Here is a 26,356-nt window from a genome sequence, read left to right on the forward strand (position 1 = left end):
TGCATTGCTGTTCGTGGTCTGGCTTCAGCTCCCAGAGCCAGAGTCTCTCTCTCTCTCTCTCTCTCTCTCTCTCTCTCTCTCTCTGTCTGTCTGTCTGTCTGTGTGTGTGTGTGTGTGTGTGTGTGTGTGTGTGTGTTCTATCTTTGACAAAGGCCTTGTTGGACAAAAGCTTATTGTGTGAAAATATGTCCACTATATCGTGAGTAGCTACTATCTTTTTTCATAATTTTTCATAATATTGCTACATGTAGCTAAACAAGTGCGTATGATCTGATGATGGCCAATAAACTTAAGCCAGTCATTGTCAATTATATAGTAGTGTGTTCTCAAAATGGACATTTATAAATAAATATGATCAGCATGACATCCAAACAGCACAAATGTATGTGATGTTAGTTTGTAGTTATGGCACCAAAACTGTAATATATCATGCATATGGCTTTTAATCACAAGACACTTTTCATATCATTCATGAAGTACAAAATAAAATCTTTGTATTTTACCACTGTCAAGACCTAGCACATAAATGGTATACATGCATTTCTTGTTACTTATCTAGTTGTGACTGGAAGTACTAGCAGTTAAAACTGGCCACAGGGTTATTATACATATAAATTTCAAAACATTTCAAGCTGAACATCAGGGAATTAAAACAAAATCCATTTACATCATGTATGAGTTGCAGTTTGTCAATATGACAAAATATTAAGAGTCTGTGTACTTTGTGAAAAACATGAAGGTTGTCTTGTGGGCAAGAGCTATACACATGATATATCACAGGTCTGCAAGATCATGACTTATATCTGCACCACCTGAAAAGGACAGGTTACAAGAAAGAAAAATAGAAAAAAAAAAAAACACACACACACACACACACACACACACACACACACACACACACACACACACAGAGACAGAGAGAGAGAGAGAGAGAGAGAGAGGGGGGGGGGGGGATTGACATATAATGAATAAGTTTTACTGTTCTCATTCAGGGAAGCGATTGGAAATAGCATGACAATTGAAATGTGAACACAGTGGCATGATGAATGAAGCAATTAAAAACAAAATTTGGAAAAAGGGTATTTCAGAAAGTGTATGAATGATAGAACAGATAATTGAATGAAGATGGCTATCTTGAGTAATGGCAAGACACTTAACAGGCACTCTCAAATGGCAGTTTCATAGGAAAGTAAACAAACATGTGAGGTGTGTAAAAATCCTGAATCATATTCCTGTCAACAAAAGAATAGCAAAAAGTCATGTTCATCAGTACTACAGTGCAAAAAAAGTAGCTACAATGTCTATGTAGCTAGAATGTCTATGTTACCTATTCTCTCAGTTAGTTATTTTCCATCCTTTGTTTTCCTCATCTTCAAGGTAACCAGGTTGGTCGTTTATCAGTAAAAACTGGGAGACAACAGTACAGAAACAGTAATTCCCATTCACTTCATCTTTCTTGCTAAGGTTAAAAGCTTGTCACGTGTTTGAATTTTTTTGGGTGACAAAGTTTTATCATCAAAATTAGATCTACAGTATACTGCTCTAGTAAAAGGTTGTGTAGTAAACCTTCGATTCAAATCCTAATTTCTCATTGTTAAATAAATTAGATCCTATTATTCCAGATGTAAGGATTTCACCAGAATTGATTACAATGAAAAGTTGGAAATTTTTGTGAAGATAAGACAAGTCCTGAAAATCGCACAGTACACAGACATTTTAAAATGGAGACACAAAGGAATTAATGACATTTAGCTGCTAGTGGACATTGATTTACATCAATGGGGAAGTTGAAAATTTGTGCAAGATCGGGGTTCAAACCCTGGTCTCCCGCTCACTAGGCAGATGCTCTGACCACTGAGCCATCCGGACACAGCGGTCATTGAAACTGCACTGACTACCCTAGCATGCCTCCTGTTAGACCTAAATTTTCAACTTATCTACACACTACTGATGTAGTGTCCCTGCCCATTATCCTCATTACTCATTGTGTTTGGCTGATTCCCTAAGAGTTTCAGCATTGTGTGCATCTGCACTAAAGCGATCATTGACCAGCCTTGACTTAATTATATATGTGGTGTCTGTTCTCTTGTACAAGTTTGAAAGAACAAACACCACATATGTATTTTAAAATAGAATTGAATTTAAAGAAAATGAGTATCCAGCAAAGCAAAATAAGCCATCAAAAGAAAACGGTTATCTTAAGCTACAACACTTAAGTCCCGCAGGAGGCCTGTGACCATTATGTAAATTTTGAACACACATCATTGCTCGTGTATTAGGTCACTAAACTCCTACTTTCATATTTGTTTTATTAAAATTTTGTAACATCCTGTTAAGATCATTTGCAACAAAAGAAATATTCTGATGAGCTGCACCTGGAACACATCATCAAATATGTTTTACAACTTTTATAATTTCCTGTTATACGGTGGAAGGCATCAGACACGATCAACCAATTAGGTTCATATTTGGCAGGTCAGCTTTACAACCTTTAATGACAGACTAAGATACTTTGGCTCAGCACCCCTCCATTTTTCCAGAAAGCCACCCCTAAAATACAAATTGCACAATCAACTCAAAATTGACAGCATTTTTCCAACATCGTATGTTGAGTTCGCAAATGTGTCTTTTCCAAGAAATTGTTACAACTGCTGCTTCTGAACCCATAAGGTAAACACTGCTCAACAGAAGCACCACTGGCAAATTGACCAAGGTACCTGGCTGGGAAGCAGAGAACCTGTGTTCAATTCTCAAATGCATTCTGCAATTTTTTCCTTCGTATGTATTCTTGCCACTTCAAAATTGGTAGAAACAGGAGAGTTAATAAGGAATAATAAGGTAGGCAAATTTCACAAATGACTTTTACTTCTAGTGAATTAAAACTTTAATTCTGGTTGTCGTACAATGGCTCTTTCACTCAGTCTGTTATATGTCCTCAATTTCATTTAAACAGCTACATGGATAGTACACATGTCATACATTCAAAGCAAATATACTCTTGCTACAAAGAACATCTAGTTAATGCAGTCTTCCTGCAACTATATCATTTGTTCCAAAGATTTGGTGGAAAACAGTTTTAATTTACATTTTAAAATATTTCTTTTAAAGGAATTAATTTTAATGCATATAATGCATATGATAACATTACCTGAAAAATTGGCACTGAAAGTTAATCATGAATTGTCTGTGCAGTTGCACAATTCCTGCTGGGTTTTCAGAGGCACCTTGCATTTTGAAACCTCAAAATAAAGATCTGTGCATCACCTCACCATAAAGAAGCATCTGGTGGTCAGGAATGTACGACGTTAATGCAGGATTACACATGTAAATCACATCGCGATTACGGGCAGCATGGGGTTCATGCCTGAGCCTCAGGACGGCGCTAGCAGCGCATGTCGGGTGTTTCAAGCGTCAACTTCGTGTCTTAATATCTCGGGATGTAATGGGAACATTGTGATGCAATCAATGCCATTGTGTATGTGCTTTGTCATGCTATGGATTGCTGAAGAAAAAATATAGGAGGTCCATTTAAAAAAACATAAGTTTGTGTTAAAAAACACATATGCTTTCGTTTTAGAATGTTTCCAAATATGTACATTCATGGGCCCCAGACCTACATTGATACGGGTGAAAGTCGTTTTCCAATAGCTGTTATTGTTTCAGAGATATTTTGGGTGGACAAGATAGCTGGGACACCCTGTATAGTGTTCCCCTTATTGGTACATAATCAACTGTCTTAATGGCTGCTTTCCACAGTTTCTAGGAAAATATGATTTCCGGATTCCATATGTGATAATGAAAAATGCCCATTTTTCCAATTATCTATTGATCCTGTCAATTGTGAGTCATCCATGCATCAGGAACTTTGGGTGTTTTTCTCAAAACTAGAGGGGTGTTCGGCTATAATAGCAAAGAGTCTCATTTTAAGTTATACACTAATGACATGCCAAATATGAACCAAATCTACTGGTTGTGTGAGATACCTTTACCTTAACAGTATCACACATATCACATTTTTAAGATACGAAGCATGATATCCAACCAACAACTGAAAACATCAATATTTTTACTATGTGGCAAGGACATGAAAAAGATATGCAGAAAACTTAAGATTTCGTCCTTGAATGCAACTTTTACTCTGCAATGAAGAGTGCATTGTAACAAAACTTCCAGGTGACTTGGGACCTGAACTGCCACCCTCTCTGGGCAGTGTTCTACAGTTTGTATACATCTATTGATGGAATCAACAAAGCCTTTCAGTAGGTCTACTGCTCTCCAACATTTCCACCTATCACACAAGTTCTCCTGCAAAGCTTGCTGGATTAGCATCCTTGTTAAGAAGGATACAACTAAGAATGACCTACTGACAGCCTAAATGTTTCCACACAATGCTTTTTGAAATTTTTAACGATACTATAAAGTTACACATTTCACATATGAATTGTTGAAAATGGAGGATGTATGTTAAACCATGTAGCTTCCCATCATTTGTAAGGATCTTGTCCAGCAGTTACTCTTGACAACAATCAAGCATAAATAGCCTGTTTACACTCTATATACCTATTTCATGGTAACTTGATGTGTTCCTAATCCGTTTGTATATTTACAGTATATATAGTATGCTGGAACTGAATCCTAGTAGCCTATTCTGAAAGACCAGATCATAATATTAGAGAGCAAATAATTTAATTGCCACTAAATCAGAAATTGTAAACTATAATATACTGAGATGACATGTCTTTTCACATTTGTTCTTTTGTGAGAAACCATCTTTCCAAGAAATGGCTGAACTTTGGGAATTCTAGAAAAATTCCCAATAACTTAATAAGTTGTTTGTGTTGTTCAATTATTTTTTTCATCTGAAAATACTGTCATGAACTCATTTTAGTACACAAGAACCGCAATAAAATACCCACTAAGAACATTACCCACATCTTTTAGTTTAGGGAACATGTGAAATTTTAGGCCCTGAACCTATTTTTCCAAGAAGAAAGCCAAACTCTTGGAGTAACATGTCATGTAGGCTCTAAGAACAAAGAGGAACATGTTGATGCATAGTGAATACGCATTAATTGTATGCATTCAGTCAATATTTGCCTGTGTGTTTTTGTACCATTACATCAGTGTTTGCGCACAACAAAAAGAAATCTACTATAAGATTTCAAGAATGAAAACTGAATTTCTGATACGTGCAGAAGAGCATGTGTGAGGTGCGGAAGAGTAGGAGACACACATTAGTAAATTCATATTGAAGTGGATTTATTGACCGTATTTTGCTTCAAACTCTCAGGAAGGCTCAACATTAGATTGCAGAGTTATGTTAAATGATATGTAGTGACAGAACTGATGAAAATTGTTTCTTTTCTTCCATCTGAATATTTAATTAGCAAATCATTTCTAAAGAAAATGTTTTTTTCCTGCTGCAATTAGGTGTTTTGTTTATTAATGAATGTTCATATAGCTGCTGCAGAAAATGACCAGACCAACAAACTTGTTGATCTAGCTTTTCTGACTAATTGAAATCCTAATAAATGAGAAACAGCAGCATTATCATTTCAATCCAACTACAACTGAAGGAAGTAACATTTAATTGTGGATTGAACCGATTTTTCTTTTCTGCTGTTCACACAATAATCTCATGTTCCATTATACCTAATTTGCTCACTGATTGCCACATAGCATTAGAAGCATACTATTTTCTTTTCTGCTTCACACTTGTTCTATTAATGTGGCAACCATTTGCATCTCTTAACAGTGATAAAAGAGCATTTTCATACAGACCAATGCATTAGAGGCTAGAAGCAACATTAGTCTAAAGACAATTTTTTTTTGTTATAATGATGTGTTCATCTAATCATCACTGTAACCAAGAACACTGAAATAAAGATAAAGTCATAACATACTAAAGAAATTATTTCATTTTAAAGTCAGCTAAAAACTTATTTCCATTAATTTTACATATTGGTACATGCTATCAGTAGTTATGACAATGAACAAATTATTAAAAATAGCTTGTAACTGAAAGATACAACAGACAGTTACTACAAGGGTAACTGAAAAACCATGTACATCCACATTATGCAAACTATTATGAAGCGCATGGCAGAATATATATGACAATTACTTTACAAAACTACAAGTTGTTATAAAATTAAGAGTGACTTAAAGGTGAAATGACCTTTATGGTTTTACCTTTTTTTGGGGGACTATAGATGATGAAAGAAGGGGGGGGGGGGCATTCCAAAGTAGAACAAGGAAAATTAAGCAAATATTGCATAAACTATGGAATAGTGGCAAAGACAATAACTCACTCAAAACCCTTGATTAGAACAGGTTAGTGCAAAAGATGAATGTAATCTAACATATCCATAGTCTTTGTAGGACCAAAAGAATTATCATTAAACCTGCAGTATGGTCACATGTTGTTCACAATGCATCATCAGAAATCATTCAGCTCAGATCAGCATGTCTAATCAACTAGCATTCAAACATGATGATTAAAGAAAGGATACATCAGTGTTAGGCAAAGTTCAGATTATGGAGGTGCAAAGGTGCAGTTCCATGACCCCAAAAATGTGTGCAGTTGTCACGTGTTTGAGAGGTGTCAAGAGGAAAAATGTACTGAGACTGATGTCAGCATGTGTGAATAATGAACCAATGGCACAAGAGTGGACTGATGGTTTAAGTGGGTTATATGTCTGCCAACAAATTCACACTATTGAGCAACTGATGATGCAGCACACAATGGATATTTGCACAACATATTCCAAATGTCAAAGCATAGATAACACACAGAGTTGTAACAGATTTTACCTGTCACTCAACAGTCTCAGTGTATTATCAATGAACACTGACATAGACACTTTAACAAACAGGCCAGTAGCATTGATGTATGGTATCCATATTAAATGCCAGTGCAAATGATTTTAAGGTGCATGTTTACATGGCAAGTACTTGTACATCTCGTGAACCACAGAGTAACAGCTGACTGGTTGCCAGACATGGTGCATATGAAACTTGTTGCATTCAACCACAATGGTGATATTTCATGATTACAAATCCCATGTCATGCACAGAACTGTTCAAAGAAAACAGTTTACACTATTCTTTGAGTGGCCCCAAACACTAGGCCTAGATCAAATTGAGCAATTAAGAGAAATATAGTACCTCGATATAAGCCACACCTCCATACTTTTACTTAAGGTCACCCTATAGTATGCATGATTTCCATAGCATGAGGCTGTAAACCAAGATCTTATTTCAATATTTCCATGTCAGATCATTGCCACACAGAAGTCAAAATGAGGAACTATAAGCTACGAGGTATGAGATCATAATTAAGTGATAATACACTTTATTATATAGAAAATACCTGGAAAAAGGTACCACAGTAAAAGCAAAAAGTTCATATGTCGTTTGGCTAACAATGATTACAATAATTATAATTAGACAGTTACATTTTTGTGAGTACTGTGCACAGAACAAGAGGTGAACCATGGTGAATGTGATAGGATGTAAGAAAATAGTGCTGCCTGAAAATAGGAATCTATAGTTACCTTTCAATTACTCAATATTCTGATGTGCACATGAATAGCATGGAAATGTATTATCTTAATTTTATAATATATTTTTGTCACAGTTAATATCACATACAACTGGGTAACTAATAATATGGAAAGCTGCATTTCTCCAAGGGTCAACTCTTAACTGAGGTCAGTCTCTCACACCAGACGTTTCTCACTGTTTCATGACGTTTCATTATGCAGCTCATTCACAATATCCAGCCCAATACACTTTCTTGTAAGGAATGTAACCCCATAGAAACACAATATCAAAATATTACTGATAAAGGCATTTTGTGTACTTACTTGCCTATGAAACAGATAAAAGAGTTCTGCTCTTTTTTTAATCATAAAGTACAGTCAATATCACATAAAAATAAAATTATGACTCTTTCCAAATTATTCAACTAGCTACAATTGTCCCTCCATGTAAGCAATAAACAAAGAGATTCTGAACTTTCAATTTTGCTAGCTAGATTGTGTTATAAAATAATTACAATATATTCAGAATGTAATTTGTTGTAAAATTAAAATATCATCTAAAAATAACACTTGGTAAGCTAGTCAGCTGTACAATCCACAATACAAATACATAACACAGAACTGTAAACAAAATTTAAAAATGGAAGATCATATAATATTTTGAGACATGCACCCATGAAACAATTCCACATTCACTACTATGCACAAAATTCATCACCACAACTGGTTCTACGGGTTATTGCAAAACAGTGTATAAAATTAAACTGACTAGAAAACCACAGACATCAACTTACTGTCAGTGATAAAATGCACTTAATGTGTTTCTAAAAAAAAACCTCCAAATGTGGCCTTTGGTTGTCAAGGAGTACTTCCACTTTTTTTAATCATACCACATGTGAACAGTGAATTGTCTATAAACAATCAATGTCTATCCATGATCTCTTTCAATCCCTTTCAAAATGGAAATCATATTTTCAAGGCCAAATAGAAAGCCCCGATCAGGACCAGAGTAAATAACAGGGTTGTCCATGCCTTTATGAGTAGAATGTGCAAAGTCTATTATTCGAACATCTATTGAAGGCTCCGCAACAGTTGTGACAGGTGGTCTCGGTGAAGGCAATGGCGACTGAAGTGCTGCATCATCAAAAAGTCCCACACTACTGCACCTACGATGGACTATACCAACTTCATCTGTTGTAAGCTCTTTCAATGGGCGATCCAATAGTTCAACACTAGAACTTCTTCGGCTACCCTGCATAAAAGCAGTTTTTTCTTCTTCCTGCCGTACTGCAGAATTTTGCAATGACCTTATTTCAAAATCAAACTTCATCTTCCCCTAAAATTTAAATAAAAATTGAGATGCCACAGCAGCAAAATATAGTCCAAATATCAAAAATTATAAATATGGTACAAACCATCATAAAAAGTAGCAGTTTAAAACATAAATAATGTTATCTTCAAATGATATTACAACAGACAGGCAAAATTAACTTACTTTCTTTACATTTGGAAGACAGTCTACAATAAAAGATGATACTCAACCTAAAGTCATCTGGCTCCTTCTATCCTGTGTTTGTGCATTAAAGATGAAATGGCTACAAGACGAAAATGCAGAAAAGCAAGCATGGGAAGAAATACTTTCATGAGGACAATGGTTTTTTTTTTTTTTTTTTTTTTTTTTTTTTTTTTTTTTTTTTTTTTTTTACGAAAAGCATAAAAGTATAAATGAAAACCAAACAATGGAATGGTGTCATGCATAGTCAGAATGCATGAAATCAACCATAAAAAAGAGCATTTAGTTAATCAGATAATAAACAGGAAATTAGAGCATCAAGGCCCAATGTGAGTATCCGAACATCCTTAAAGCACTGTCTTCAAAATGTATGTTTTTCTTTATCTCCAAGCCAAAGTCAATGATGGTAGATTCCTCTCACTGACTGCACATTCCTTTGTATACGTCTGCATGCCCTTGACATTCGCTTTGTCTTCATGATGCTGCTTCACCATTCTCCCTACATAGAAAGTCTCACTATCACATTATACCAAATTTTGATGCTTTTACTTTCTGCATCTCCTCAAGGCTTTCAAACATTGATCCAAAAGCAGTGCTAAGCAGCCTGTCCATTCCACTCAATTATTCAAATATTTCAATGTCTTCCTTAGTATTTTCCAGAAGTGTAATCTCATCTGTTAACCTTAAGCATTGTTATGTTTTCCAAGCATTGTGTGTTAATCAAACCTATCCAAATCCAGCAGAATGCCTATGAACTGCTTAATCTGGTATCCCAGGAACACTAGTAGTAGTAGTAGTCAAGAACGGCTTGCAATAGTGTTCTGTACATGGCCTCCTTTATAGATGAACTGCACTTACCTATAATTCTCCCAACAAACAAAAATCAACTATTTGCCTTCCGTAGAACCAGCCTTATATGCTTGTTCCATTTCAAGTAATTTTACAACTGTTTACATCTACATATACACAAACCTTTCTCAGGTCTCCATGAGATGTCACTAACCTGCCCTCTACAGAACTCCGGGTGTTTTGTTACCTAAAAACTGATGAATCCACCATTATCCTCCCGGCACACAAGAGATCTACTACTGTCATACTTGACCAACAGAAGTATGTGAGTAAGAGTCTGTGCCAGCTGTCCGACACCTCCACTTACAGCACCTGTCATTGAAATCTCATCCCTGTGATACAAACTGATCTACAATCCCTCATAAACACTAACACTTCAATTCATAGAACTCCTTATCCCACGCAAACCATACACTCCCACCTTTTACATTCTTAAGATCCACAAACCCAATCACCCTCATTGTCCCTTAGTTGCTGGCTTCAGTGCACCTACTGAATGTTTATCTGCCTTATTTGATCAATAACTGCAACCTACAGTACCAAGACTCCTCTCCTATATTAAAGACACCAACCACTTCCTAGATTGTCTGAAATCTGTACCCTTTTCACAACTTGCTTGTCATTGCAACCTCCCTCTACACCAACATCCCCCATGTAAATGGTCTACTGCTGAACAATACCTTAACCAGCACCCACTTGTTTCCAAACGTATGATTCCTTTCCTGCATATATTAACTTTATACTTACAAACAACTGCTTTACCTTTGAGAAGCATACACAAACAAACAGATCATGGGCACAGTCATGGGAGCCAAGATTGCTTCTTCCTATGTCAACCTTTTCAAGGGTAGCTTCGTGGCAGCTTTCCTGGAATCCATAAGTCTTCAACCCCTGGTCTGTTTTAATACATCAATGACAACTCTGCCACAAGGACTCACAGTGAGGTTGACCTCTCAAACATTTTTGGAACCTCTAAATACAGTCTCCCACTTAAATTTCACATGAATGAAATTTTCACTCTACAGCGGAGTGTGCGCTGATATGAAGCTTCCTGGCAAATTAAAACTGTGTGCCAGACCGAGACTCGAACTCAGGACCTTTGCCTTTCGCGGGCAAGTGCTCTTCCAACTGAGCTACCCAAGCACGACTCACGCCCCATCCTCACAGCTTTAATTCCGCCAATATCTCATCTCCTACCTTCCGAACTTCACAGAAGCTCTCCTGCAAACCTTGCAGAACTAGCACTCCTGGAAGAAAGGATATTGCGGAGACATGGCTTAGAAGGCAAAGGTCCCGAGTTCGAGTCTCGGTCCGGCACACAGTTTTAATCTGCTAGGAAGTTTCATATCAGCACACACTCTGCTGTAGAGTGAAAATTTCATTCTAGAAACATCCCCAGGCTGTGGCTAAGCCATGTCTCCGCAATATCCTTTCTTCCAGGAGTGCTAGTTCTGCAAGGTTCGTAGGAGAACTTCTGTGAAGTTTGGAAGGTAGGAGACGAGATACTGGCAGAATTAAAGCTGTGAGGATGGGGCGCGAGCTGTACTTGGGTAGCTCAGTTGGTAGAGCACTTGCCCGTGAAAGGCAAAGGTCCCGAGTTCGAGTCTCGGTCCGTCACACAGTTTTAATCTGCCAGGAAGTTTCAAATTTCACATGGTTTTATTCCGAATCTCGTGCCACTTTCCTTGATGATCTTGACGATGATCTTAGGTGAGGGGTGCTCAACATCATGGTCATCAGTGCCCTGATGAAAAGTCAGCATGCTAATCTCATGGGGATGGGAGGGGGGGGGGGGGGGGGGGAGAAAAGCTGTCCCCACATGTGGAGCAGTTTATAATGCATTAATGTCTGCCACCATTCCTCACGAGTTTAGGGATGAGACCTGACTGTTCACAGAAATTCACCACTCTTGCAACACTGGAACTTGTATTGGTGAGGAAGGGGGACAGATCTCCATCGAGACTGAGGGATGCCTTGATGTCAGTATATAAGACACATGTTGCCAAAATATGCCGAACTGAAAGTGGCACACCACAAACCTCACATGATGGTGGATCCTCCCACCATAGGAGGAAGCCATGTGTTAAAGGCCTATGTCCGATGTGCACTCTGGTAAACAGAAACTCCTTCCAGCAGCGAGAGTGACATGAGATCCGCCATGCCTATGAGGTCAATTTGAGCGATCACAGTTTGTTTACTGTCGCCTTCAACCATTCGGTCTCCCACTGGCGCATAATGCATATGTCAGAAAATGAGATGCTGGCATGCAACAGGATGGGACACTGGCAGACAACACCATCCCAACATGCTTCCTTGGCTGCTTTGTCCATGTCGTTTCCCTCTATCCTGATGTACCAAGGTAAAGATCATCCCCTTGCCATGGTGTTGGAGCTGATGTAAGGAGTTGTGTATGAGCTGAAACAGCTGGTCTACTGGACACATTTGGTGAGGTGTTTGTAGTACACAAAGTGAGTCAGAACAGACAAGAAACCTTGTACAGTGATTTCTGTGAATCCTCTAGTTCCACCATAATGCCTACAACTCAGCATCATAATTTGTAAATTATTCCAGAAGATGCACTTTGACAACCCTGTCAGGGAATAAAGTGGAACAACTGAGGACATTCTCTTGCTGGGATTCATCTGTATAAACAATGATAAAATTGTGGTAGGTTCTTAAAATCGAAGAAAACAAAGTTATAAAGACATAATCTGGAGTAAAAGTTTTCTTATACCACATCATGCTTAAAATCACTTTGGGCCTTTTAAGACACTAAGGCAGGCAACGTATTCCATCCCTGACTGTGTATTAAGAGGTCTGATAGATCCAGATCCTTGAGACAGTCAGTAGCATGTATCTCTAATGGCGTGGTCACATGGGGTCAATTCCTGCACAGCAATTCAAAGCTGGGTTGGACCACTGCACTAAATGCCAATAACTGAAGTGACACCAAGTTTCTCAGTGTCTGTTGAGCCAAAAGGATATATTGCTGAATCCAGAGTGGTGGTTCACCAGCCTCTGCACACAGACTCTGAACTGAGCAGGTCCAAAAGGCTCCAGTCGATACACAAATGCCCCATGGCAGACACTGCCTAACATCTTGAGGTAGAAAATATGAACTGATCCATAAATCTTAACATGATTAAAAAAAGTCTTATAAAACTGCAGGAGGCATGATGTGACTTCCCATGCTCTTCAGCTAAGGCATTTTAAAATATTCAATTACTGGAAGTCCTTTGTTCATAGGTCTTTCAGGTATGGGAGCAAAGTTATTTTTGAGTCAAATAATAAACCTAAAATGCACACAGCTTCCTGAAAATGTACAATATTGTCCTCCATTGTGAGCACTGGTTCGTTAAAACTTCAACAAGCACAGTTAAAATTGAGAAATGTAGCCTTCTCCGATGAGAACCACAGAACCAATTGTCTTGGCCCAGGTTTCCAGCCTCCTGATGGTCGGCTGTAGCTGTCTCATTGTCACTGTAAGATTGGAGAAAAAGTAGAAGACTGCGAAGTCATCCACAAAGAAAGAGCATTTGACAAGGCTCCTGCCTGACTGCATAGGAAATGGAAGAAGTCCACGTAACCCCCACTCATGAAGTTGGCAAAGGATGTTATATCTGCAAGTAGTGTCATATGCCTTTTTGAGGTCAAAAAACACACAAACTAATTATTTTTGGTGTAAGAAGGATTCCTGCATCACCTTCTCCAGTAGTATTAATTTGACAAGGGTGTAACGGCAGCACCTGAAACCATACTGGGAGTGGCTCCAGTGACCTCGGGATTCAAACAACCAGCAAGGCAGCATGTGACCATGCGTTCAAGGGTCTTACCCATGCAACTGTTAAGTGGTACACTCTGGTAACTGTTAGGGATGCTATGGTCCTTGCCCGATTTCCATAATGGGATTAATATTGCCTCCTTCCAAGTTGTGGAATACCGTCCATCAAACCAGATCTGATTGAAACAAGAGAGGAGCTGTCCTTTCGCTTCAGGGGACTGATGTTGGAGAATGGCATAACAAATCTCATCAGGTCATGGAGCAGTGTCTCTGGTCGTGGACAGAGCTGCTTCCAGTTCCCATACAGAGAATGGAAGGTTGTGGACCTCCTCATTATATTCGAGAAGAAATGGAGCTTCCTCTTCTCCGCAGTCCTACAGAACATCTGAAATGCAGGAGCTTGTCTGGATGATGCAGTGACTGCAATAAAGTGTTCAGCTAAAACCTGAGCTATGTCTTTAGGAGTGTCCACCAAGACCCCATTTCTTGACAAGGCTGTGAGGGGACATGTTCTGTCCTTGAGTGAAATCCACCTTATTGATTCCCAAACTTGGGCAGTGGAAGTGAACTGATTAATGGAAGTTGTGAATTCCTTCCAGGAATCCCTCTTCCATTCTTTTATCACTTGCCTTGCACGTGCTCTCACAGATCTGACAGCATGAAGGTTTTTTGTAGTTGAGTGGTGTTTGAAATTCTGCAGAGCTGTTCATCTGGCTCTTATTGCCAAGTGACAGCCATCACTGCACCAAGGTACAGGCCATTGTCTGATGCGATTGTTACACTGAGGGATGGACACTGGCAGCAGCCTGCTGGGTGTTACAAGTAATATGGGGCACTGTCTCCTGTGCACAATCCTTTTGTTCAAAAATAGCTTGTTGACTGTACTGCAACCAATTTGCCCTTTGAATCATCTGTCTTCATGGTCTCCTGTCAGTCACTGTATGAGTCTACTGACAGATCCCACACTGGGAAGTTGTCACTGCAATGTAAATTGTTATGGAGAGCAGAAATAACAAAGGTCAATAGCTGAAAAAGACCCTATAGCTGTGGGAAAATGTGTCATCAGACCCAAGTTCAAAAGGCAGATATTCTCAAAATGTACAAGTTGGTCGATAATTTGACCACAGGAGCAAGTCGTAGCCGAGCCTAACAGTGCACTATGTGCACTGAAGTCTCCCACAAGGAGGAATGGTGTTGGAGTGCCTGGAAGAGTTCTGTCTGTGTGTCTGATCCAAAGGATCACGAGGAGGAATATGTAAAGTGCACACTATGATGTTAAATGGTGCTAGAAGTTTCACGGCAACTGCTTGCATGGCTGTGGCAAGAGGAACAGGAGAGGAGTGGCATCTGTCATCAATGAAAACACCCACACCATCTTTAGCCCTGTCTCCAGTAGTATTGTCCTTCCTGTAGGGATGGTAACCCCTTAATGCAGATGTGTCAGTGACTTCAAAATGAGTTTCTTGTAAGCATACACAAAATGGTTGCTCCTGGATCAGGAGCTGTAATTCTTTCAAGTGTTATCAGTATCCATTTAAATTCCACTGCAACATGGTAGTTCCTGTGGGAGCCATTAATCAGTGATAGTTGGTCTTGCCTTTCTCCCTCTGAGGTGCTGATTTACCCGGGAGGTCACGTGGAACATTAGACAGTGCCCAGCTCTCTGGTTCCTCCATGTGGAGATCCATATTCTCAAGAGTAAAGTCCCCATCTGAGATGGAGAGAGCTCACCGATCCAAAGATTTAACTGCCACATTTTTCAACTTTGAACTATTTTTAGAGCAGCTGGTTTCTTGGGTTAAGGGGACAGCTTAATACTCTTCTGTAAGCCTACCACCGATGGCTTCTGAACGATTTCTGGTTCAAGTTTAGCTTTTCCCACACAGGTACAATGACAAGTGCTTGTGCTCAACTTTCTGCTCCATACTGGATAATCACTGGATCAGTTTACACATTTCAGAGAAAGTGTACAAGAATTGCCTGATTCATGAGCTGAGCCTCCACAATTTCCACACATAGCCCATCCATTGTATTCAGAACAAACGGGCAAACTTTAGGACAGATATAGCCTGTCAGGATGTGTTTAGGTAAATCTGGAATGCTAAATGTTAAAATAAGTGTTGCAGATTTTTCCAATGAACTATTTACTCTCATCTTATAGCTCTGCACTTCCATAATGCCAACATTTTTCCATTCTTCACGTAACTCTGCAGGGTCCATTTCCTTTATATCAGAACAGGTAACCATGCCTTTACAGATGTTAAGGGTGTTTTGCAACTCAGCCTTGACTGGTAGTCACCTAAGGCCTCACATTCCAGAACCTTAGATACTATAGCACACAGAGGCTTTGAAGGGCACAGAGAGAGTCAAAGCAGATGACACAATTGAAAAGTTTGTGTCGCCGGATGTACTGTGTGGCCTGATACAAATAAGCTCTGCTGTAAATACTGTGCAGTGTTCTGGAAGCCAGTACTGAAAATGGTTGATGCCAATGATGAAGGCACACCTGACATCACAGCCAGTGCAAGAGCCATCAGTGAACACAGAGGTACTATCATGAAGACCTGTGCAAAGGCCATGAAAGCAAAGGCAATAGAGTGAGGCTGGAGTAGTGTCCTTAGGAAGCAAATGAAGACAAAGGTGAAGATGGGTTGCTGCATGAAGACAAGTTGGTGAAGGGTTCACACTCATTAGGAAAGTGGCAGGCAGCGTGAAGTTAAGCTGCTGGAGCAAGAGCCAAAAGTGAACTCCAGGAGGTAACAGAGAAGAGGTTCGCACTCCATACTGACGATCAAAGGAGTCATCTAAGAAGGAGGCATAGGATGGGTGGCCATGCATGGCAGACAAATGGCATGCATATCTACTGAGAAGAAAGTCATGACAGTAGGACAGCAGTAATTTGGCAGCTTCTGCATTCAGACTCTCAACCAGGCTAGTGTAAAAGGCACCAGGGGCCAAAAAAATGCCACAATGGTGAATACTATTAGGACGGCATAAGAGGGGTGGATGTGCAGATGCATAAACGAAACACCCATAGTCTAACTTCAAACGGGCAAGGGACCAGTACAAATGGAGGAGGATGGTACGATCGGCCCCCAGAAAGTACCACCGAGGACACATTTGACACTGATGGACTGCATACAGCGCACTACCAGGTAAGACACATGGGATGACCATGAAAGTTGCCTATCAAGCAGGAGTCCTAGGAATTCCGTAGTTTCAATGAACAGAAGAGCAACACAGGCCCCAGATGTAAAGACAGTGGAAGAAACCAATTGCGCTGCCAGAAATTCATATGAACAGTTTTGTCAGTGGAAAAATGAACGCTATTGTCGATGCTCCATGATTGAAGGCGATCGAGACATCGCTGACGACGCTGCTCAGTGAGACAAGTCCATGGAGAATACAATAGATGGCAAAGTTATCAATGAAAAGGGAGCCTACGATGCCCACGGAAGACAGGCCATAATAGGGTTAATGGTGATAACAAAGAGGACAATGCTCAGACCAGAACCCTGAGGCACATTGTTTTCCCGGATAAAAGAGTCCAACAAGGCAGAACCCACATGTACCTTGAAAATTTGGTCTTTCAAAAATTCCTGAAGGAAATGGGCATGTGGCCATTAAAGCCCTATGTGTAGAGAGTATGGAGGATACCGGTCCTCCAGCAGTTTTCGTAGGCTTCCTCCAAATCAAAAAAAAAATGGCCACAGTCGGATTTCCTGAGAAAACCATTCATGACATGGGTGAATAAAGTGACAGGGTGGTCAAGTGCAGTATGCCGTGCTCAAAATCCATACTGTGCAGCGGTTAGTAAATTGCGAGGCTCTAGCCACCGTATCAGCCAGGTGTGAATCACGTTCCATCAGCTTGCAAACACAGCTGGTGAGAGAAATGGGGTGGTAACTAGAAGGAAGGTGTTTGTCCTTACTGGCTTTAGGTATGGGTATGACAGTGGCTTCATGCCAGTGTTTGGGAGACATGCCCTCTGCCCAGATACAGATGTACGTGTTAAGCAGGAAGTGCTTGCCCCCCAAAGGAAAGGTGAGCAGCATGATCTAGCTTCCTCACAGTACAGATGGCACTGTAGAGGGATATCGCCCAAGCCTTCTCCACTCTTTTCCAATGCAGAGAGGCAGGATGATAGTGGGAGCAGCTCAAAATCCCCACAAAATGGTGGTCTAAGGTATTGGAGAAAGCAGTAGGGTCCACGGTGACATCATCTGCTACTGTCATTATGGAAATTGAGGGTTGGATCTTGGTCCCAGAGAGCCATTGGAGGTTGGCCCACACAACGGAAGAGGGAGTGGAACTGTTAAAAGAACTGTTTTTGTTATCCCGAAGAGTGCGACAACATTGTGCACGCAACCATTTATAATTAATGCAGCTTGCCATTGTAGGATGACAGTTAAAAATGTGGAGGGCCCATCTCCGTGCGCAAATTGTGATGTGTCATGTCTCAGTCCACCAAGGGAGCAGGACATGGCATGATAACAAAGAAGTGCAAGGAATGGAATGTTCTACAGTGCTAAGGATAACTTTTGTAAGATATTCTACCTGGTCATCACAACTGCAGAAATGTTGTTTGTATAAGGTTGCCAGAGAGGAGTAAAGCCTCCAGTCGGCCTTAGAAAGCTGCTGTTTGGATGTGCACGTAGGTGGGGTAGGCATCAGCAAATGAATAGCACACAGAAATTGGTTGCTCAGGTATGTGTCATATAGAATGGACCACTCCAGATGATGGGCAAGCTGGACAGTGCAAAAGGATAGGTCAAAATGGAAATAGGTGTATGTGGAGTCTCAAAGGAACATGGGTGCTCCTGTGTGAAGGCAGAAAAGGTTAAGTTGATTAAGAAGGTCAACCAAGAGAGCACCTCTCCGACAGGTTCTGGGAGAACCCCAAACCAGTTGGTGAGCTTTAAGGTCACCAAGTGGCAGAAAGGGGTGATGTAGCTGCCCAACAAGCTGGAGGAAGTCTGTCCTAGTGACGTAAAATGACAGAGGGATGTAAAAGGCCCAAAGGGAAAAAGTCAAATGAGGAAGGAAGAGATGAACTGCAATAGCTTGAAGGTGGGTAGTCAGGGAGATGGGTTGTCTCTGAACGTCATCCCGTATGAGCAGCATGACTCCAATGGACCAAGAAGAAATGCAAGAGCTCAGAGTGGTCGTCGGGGTGTGATTGTTTCCTGAAGGCAGAGAACAATTGACACAGCAATTCTAAGAGCAGCCATAAATTCTCTTTGTTGGACCAAAGACCACGAACGCTCCAGTAGAGGAGTGTCAGAATGAGGGAAGAATGAAGGAGTGTCATCTCAGCAGCTACTGAGTGCCAGCCTTCGAAGGTGCGCTGCTACAGGGTACAGTGGCAGGAGGATGCTGCTCCACGAGGTCTACAGAAGCAACGACATTCTCCTTCTGTCAGCCTGTGGAGTCCAGGGCAGAGAGAAAACACAGAGGTTGGCCGGACGAGGGTATCACATGGTGATACCATCAAAGAGGATCTTCAAGCTTTTCCAGTCAGCAGAGGCAGACTCAGGTGTTGGTTGGCTGGGGGGAGGGGGGGGGGGGGGACTAGCTTGTGACTACACCCAGTGGGGCAAAAGTTTGTGACATGCTCATGCTGCACAGCTGGAGCATAGTATAGGGACGCTACATGATGCTGGGCAATTTCACAACAGCGTTGTTAAATTTGAGGTTGCATGTCTGCATGGAAATACCCTTCATGGAGTGAGATGTAGCAAGAACAGTACTGTAGGTGCCAGATGGTAGAACACAGGGTTTCCTCCAGCCAACAACTTTCGAGCAACTGGGTATGGCACTTTTTTCTTCACCCGGATCACCTGGACAGACCGCTCATCAAGATACACACGAAAGTAGCGGGAGGAGGCAGCATGATTGCCATTGCATGTGATGCAGCGTGGAGGAGGCAGCGGACAATCACCTTCGTGAGCATCCCTACCACACGTTACATACTTGGCTGGGTGTCAACAGGACTCTTGAGTGGGGTTGTAACAATGACACTGGTAGCAGTGCATTGGGTTTAGAATATTAGCTCTGACCATAACTTCATAACCTGCTTTGATCTTTGATGAAAGAACTGCTTTATCAAAAGTGAGAAAGAAAGTGCATGTTGGATACTAAGGAGGCATATACTTTTTTCATCACCCGATGGATGACAAGGACACCCTGATCAGAGAGGTATATTTGGATTTTTGCCTTGGTCAGACCATCAAGCAGCCAAGTGTAAATAACACAATGGGAAGAATTCAGCGTTCAATGGCCCTCATCACAAATAGGACAGGCATGGAGGAGCGAAGCTGGCATGAAGTTCTGCTTGAGAATCAGAAGCAGTCTCCAAAAGCGAAGTGCTATTGCATAAATGAGAGCAAGATTCCACAGGGTCAACAACTGCGTCAACACCTTTCTGAATAATAAACAGATTTACCATAGCAAAGGACTGACCATCTTCAGTATGTGAAACCACGAAGAACCATGGTGCAGTCTTTGAATTGTTAGCCTCATTCTGTTTGCATTTTGTAGCTGTTGACTGGGAAGATGATTGGCTCATTGCAAGAAAATCCCCATGATTGCCAGCATCTCCGACAGTGTGCTCCTTCCATTGGCAGGCTCCCTTCAGAATGGGGTGCACCCACCTTAGGTGATAGGGAGCTGTGACCTGAAGTGTGAACTAACACCTGACAGAGGGACCAATTGGCAATTGGGGAAGGTAGCAGCTCAGACAATCACCCCTCTCTAAGCCGAGCCTGTACCAGTGGGTACATGTGTACCCTACCTGTCAACCCCAGACTGGAAATTGTGCGTTACCCAGTCAACTGTTATGTGTCGGCGCATGGACCAGCCTTCAGGAGCACACAGGATGAAGAAGAAAAAGAGAAACCTCCAAGATACTGACTACCAAAAATGCAAAATACAGATCCAAAAACAGCATAGCCATGTTCCCCAAGGGAGGGGAAAATAGCAGTAAGGGGACAGACATGCAGCATGGAAGGGAAAAGATTCAAAGACTGGCAGAAAGGATGAAGGGGAAGGAAGAGAGTTGAAGGAAAAGGACTGGTGAGCTTTAGGAAAAGGGGTAGAGTTTAGAAAAGTCACCCAGAAACCCAGGTCAGGAAAGACTTACCACAGAGGATAAGAAGCCTAGACCAAGTTGGGGACCACACTGGTTCAGATTTTATGGAAATTCGTAAATAAATATGGACCCGTCTACATACACAAAAATCAGTACTACAAAAGATGTAGGGGCAAGTTGTTGGTTAATGAGGGTGGTGCAGATAAATAAATGAGCAGACTAGCACCTAAGGCAGAAAATAGATGACAGTTTAAACATGACAGATGACAACAAAGACTGAGAGGAGGGTTACATAGGAAGGAATGAAAGTATTCTCCAACTGCACCTACAGTGAAGTCTTCAAAGGAAGCACTTGATAATTCATAACATCCAGAAACATATGTCCCCAGTATGGCAATATCAATTTTGTTTTTAGAGGTTCATGTAGGGCCTCTCTCAAGATGGCATAATGAACTGCTGAAACTGGTAGCAAAAATAAAGTAACTTCTTTGTTAAATTTTTATACAGCCACAGTTCCACATCCAGAATGGAATAATAGACACATTCCTTGCAATGGATTTCTCCATTTGTGCCCTGTATAGTTGCTATAATGAATCCCCATCTGTCTCTGCTCCATGAATACACTTTCCTTACTGTGTCACATGCCCGCAGTGGCCACTAAGCAGCATTCAGTCTCACGGTGGACAGTGGTCATAATATTTTAGCCCATCAGTATACATGGCCCAAGAAGACTATGACCAGAAACTTAATACAATAAAAACAATAGCTACAAACTGAAGAAGCAAGCCAGAACCATACAATATGCAGTGAACAACACACACAAGTCAAAAAGCAAATGGTGTAGTTCACCTTTTGTAGGTAACATTTCTAACAGAATAAGCAACATTCTAAAAGAAATGATATTCTCTCTGTTTTTGTATGCCCACAGACATTAGGTTGATATTTTTTTCAGTTCAAAAGATAAACTACTGCCCATCATGAAAAGCAGTTTATAAGATCACCTGCCAAGAGTCAGTCCTGCTACATAGAACAAACTGGGAGGTCAATCTGTACTAGGAACAGAGAACATCATTGAAGCTGCACGTTAAAGAACCTCGATTCATCTTTTGCGTAACATTGCTTAAACAAGAACCACAAATACGTAATACATGAAGTCCAATACAGAGAGATAGGGTGGAAAGTGCACTCAGTTAGAAATGTTAGAAATTGAAAATCATATATGTATCCCCACATTTACTACTAAATGAATAAACTCCATTATTCACCCCTCTTAGACAATGTTACAACTCCTACATAAGAGAAGGAACCTGATGCGTTCATTCATAATTGTATATTCACACAAATGCTTATTCCTGTGCAAATAGCTCTACTCCAGTGTATGTTTATTTATAGTTATTGTAAAGGCTGTCCTAACAAATTTCATAAAGTGGTACAATATGAAATTGTAGCTGTGTCAGTTGTCAACAGAGATAACTTATAATAAAAGTCCAGAATTGATAGACTAACAAGTTGATATGTTTATCTGTCATCAGTTGTATACTAGAAAATGAGTTCATAACCTAAAACCCTGGACATACAGAAATAATATTTTTTTTAAAAAAAGAAAAAGAAAAAAAAAATGAAAGAAAAAGATGTTTTGTTTGATTAATACAATCTACAATGTTTCATCAAGAATCTACAGCTGAATAGTTTAAAATGATTTTATGAAAATATTTCGATGACTGACCCGGTCATCTTCAGGTGCTGCGACTTTTGCTGTTATGTGTACTTTGTAACAGAAAGCCGAATACCAATACCAAGAAGTATTTTACAATATGATACAGATGACTAATATACAACAAGCCAAAACATTATGATCACTGTCCACCATGACATTGGCTGCTGCCTGGTGGCATTGTGGGCACGTGATGCGGTAACAAAAGTATGTAAGTGAAGTACACATGGCCGGGGGATCACAATAGCGAAGATAAAGGCTGCAAATGCAAATCCACTGAGACAAACAATTTTGACAAAGGGCCCATTATTATTACACAGAACCTGTGAATAAATATCTGAGAAACAGTGAAGGTGGTCTAATGTTCATGTGCTACTGTCATGAGCATCTATGGAAAGAGAGAGGACAGTGAAACTACCACAAGGTGCTAAATGGTTGGACGTGCACAGCTCTTCACAGTACATGGGGTTGTACTGGCTTGTCTGCTCTGTAAAGTTGGATAGATGACGATCTGTAGCATCTCTCCTGAAAGAGCACAATGCTGGTGCACGCTCAAGTGTTGCGGAGCACACTGTTTATCATACGTTGTTGAACATGGAGCTCTGCAGCAGACCACTCCTAAGTGTTCATATGTTGACCCAACAACATCATGATTTATGATTCCCTTCATGTTTTACGATTCCAGTGGGTGCGGGACCATTTGGATTTAACTACCGATCAACAGAAATGTTTTGGCTCTGAGTGAATCACATTTTCATTACACTAGTTTGAGCATGGGGCCTATGGTAGTAATCAAAGGCACACTGACAACTGCGAGCCACCTGCATCCCTTAACACCTGATGTCTTCCCCAATGGCAATATCATATTTCAGCAGTACAGTTGTCCATGTCTCTCAGCCAGAACCGTGCTAAAGTGATTTGAGGAGCATTATAGAGAACTCGTGTTGATGTCTCTACCATATTTGGCTGATGTAAACCCTATGAAGCGCAGCTAGGTCACTATCAGACCCCACCACCACATACACAAATCAGCGGCCCATTATTTACATGACCTGCGCAAAAACTTCTAATGCCACATACCTCCACAAACTTACCAACAAACTGAATCAGTGATGTATTTCATTTCAAAGATGAGCAAACAAGGTATTAAGCAGGTGGTCATAATGTTTTGGCTCATCAGTGTATATTCATATTCATAATTTATCTATCCAGTCTTTGCATTGCCTCAGATATGTGCAGACTTTTTTTCAATTTTGACTGTTTTTCATGGAAATTTCCTTCTTTTAAAACTTCAACCAACAATACACATGTATGGCTCAGTGCATAATACACGTCACTTAAATCTTTTCCAGTTCTGTGAAAAAACTATATTTACTTTAAAAATAAACAGGATACTAACACTTCAATTTTTTTAGGCAAATGTTAAAGCCATCAGGAAGAGAAGAAATTAATAAATTAAAATTAATGAAAAACAGACATTGAACTGTTTGGAATGTCATCAACAAAAGAGAAACTTAGCAAAATATCAAAATTACAGTAAAACCTCAGCTAACTGAACTCGAGTCAATCGAAACTTATGTGAAGGGGGACAAGAGAGACAGATAGAGATAGAGATAGAGAGAGAGAGTGTGTGTGTGTGTGTGTGTGTGTGTGTGTGTGTGTGTGTGTGTGTGTGTGTGTGTGTGTGTGCACTCTACTTCACAGAAATAAGAGAGGTGAAAGCCTGAACCTTGAGTTGCATACCCGTCCACTGATTTGCCACTCTAAACAAAGCAACAATAGTGCATTTGAGTGGTTGTCTCTCTTCATTGCATGTGCATTTTTGTGCTATGGGGACTAATCAGAAGCATGTTGTGATTATTTTTGTTCATAAATTAGCTGCTGTCAATGAAATTAGGAAAGGAGGTTTTTTGAGAACTGTTGTGACTAATTATGGGGTTAGTTTTCTATAGTTTCGAAATGGGTGAAGTCTAAATTTAAATTTCTAGGGTCAACTGTGAAAAGACCTCACAGAAAAACACTGAAAATGTCAGACTTTAGAAAGTACGTTAAGCTCTAAAGTTTTGGTTCAGTCACGAAAGAGTAAAATGCAATCCTTCAATGGCCAGAAAAAAAAGGGCAGCTAAATTGTTAGCTGGATTGTTATGTAAGGAAAGATTTTTCTTCAAACTGGATGCTTTGACAGGTATATAAACATATGGCATTTGGGAATTGAGTGTATATGGAGAAAAGTTACTGCAGATCAAGACATTGTTGATTTTCTGAAAGCAGAGTTTGAATATTACTCCCAAGGCTACACTAAGGCCAAATTTACAATGCCAACGAAACACAAGTTGATTTTTTAATCATTAGCTAGCCAAGGATAGAAACTTATGACCAAGGGGGGAAAAAAACTCACACACAGATAACTTTTATTTTGGCATCAAATGCTTCTGGCACAAAGACTGCCTGCAATGTGTATTGAGAAGTCTAAGAAACCTAGAATGTTGAAGGATGTAGCCTTAATGCACTACCAGTTTTTTTGCAGTGTCCAAAATAGTTTTTGAATGTCTTGTGACCTCTTTAGCAAATAGTTTAGTGATCAGCTTGTACCAAAAGTTGGAAAGTTTTTAACTGAATTAGGTTGGTTCATTTCTTGGTTTAACAATTTAAGGAAGCAAACTAAAAGGTCATCTGTCCCTCCAACCTGGAACAGGCAAGTCTCCACAACTGCACAACAAAGAAAGGTCTAGAGCACAAAATCCAAGGAAAGAAAACCTCAGGGTCTACCAGAGGCCCCCCAAAGGCAGAAAGTGCATTGGGGCATACTCCCTTGCCCTCACCAATTACCAGAGGCACCCCAACCAACAACACACAGAAAAGACTAGTGATATGGACACTGCAAGAGCAGCACAGGAAGAACACTGAGCAAAACAGGAAAGGAAAGGGAAAAGGGAAAGTAAAGGTAGGGTGAGGGCTGGAGCAGTCCATCAAGCATTGACAGCCATTGCCTGGATGGGACAGAGGGGGTAACAGGGCGCACTGTCAACCCCTCAATGGGCTGAAAGGCTGAGGCACCCTCCCTTAGAAATAGTGATAAAAAGGCCCTTCACAAATAAACTGTAAAACTTGGTCAGTTGCTGAGGCATCATCCACAAACACCACGGGTAGTGAGTCAGGAATATTAACCGTCTGCCACAGAGCTGCTAGGTTAGGACAGTCCAGCAAAATGTGGTCTAACACCAAACAGGCACCATGATGACAGTGGGGCAGCACCTTATGATGGAGGAGATGACCATGCAAAGCCAGCAAAGAATGATGGACTCCTTGCAAGAGGCCTGCATGGAGGACCTCTACAAATTCATTGTCTGTTTATCACCCATAGTTTGTTCAGTGAAGTCAGAGTATGCCATTCCATAATCCAGACCCTTAGAACTTAACGTAATACTGATCAAAGGACCAGTGCTGGAATACCAGTTTCAAGAGCTGGCTTGCCTGTAGCCAATTTGACCAGCCTGCCGGGAAGTCCATTCCCCTGGATTGCAACATGAGCCAAAGTCCAGACAAAGGCCACTGAGCAGCCACATTCATTGAGGGCAAGAAGGGAGCCCTGTATAGTCAGGACCAAGGGATGATGAAGGTGATATTGGACAAGAGCTTATAAACTGCTCAAGGAGTTGCTACTGATGAGGAAGGACTCAAGTGCAGGAACAGAGAGATGTCTACGAACTCTGCAGTGGAAACACTGCAAGGAGTGGAGTTCATTACATCCTACATGAACATAATCGAAGCCAGTATGACCGGCAACCATTGAGCCATCAGTATAGGTACTTCAGAACATCTAAACACACCAAGATTGGAGAATTGGTGAAGGAAGGTCTCAGAT

The 26,356-nt window shown here is 40.5% G+C and overlaps 1 protein-coding gene across 1 annotated transcript in view; it reads right to left on the reverse strand.

Moving 5' to 3' along the window:
• Nucleotides 1–6,233: 6,233 nt before the first annotated feature.
• Nucleotides 6,234–26,356, reverse strand: part of LOC126175985 (inositol hexakisphosphate kinase 3-like) — an 89,651-nt gene continuing 69,528 nt past the window's right edge. The window contains exon 6 of the mRNA XM_049923092.1: nucleotides 6,234–8,880. Within this exon, the coding sequence (XP_049779049.1) occupies nucleotides 8,473–8,880 (408 nt within the window). The 3' untranslated portion in view covers nucleotides 6,234–8,472. The remainder of the gene's footprint in view (nucleotides 8,881–26,356) is intronic.

This window comes from Schistocerca cancellata, chromosome 3, assembly GCF_023864275.1.
Source record: "Schistocerca cancellata isolate TAMUIC-IGC-003103 chromosome 3, iqSchCanc2.1, whole genome shotgun sequence".
Lineage (NCBI taxonomy): Eukaryota > Metazoa > Arthropoda > Insecta > Orthoptera > Acrididae > Schistocerca > Schistocerca cancellata.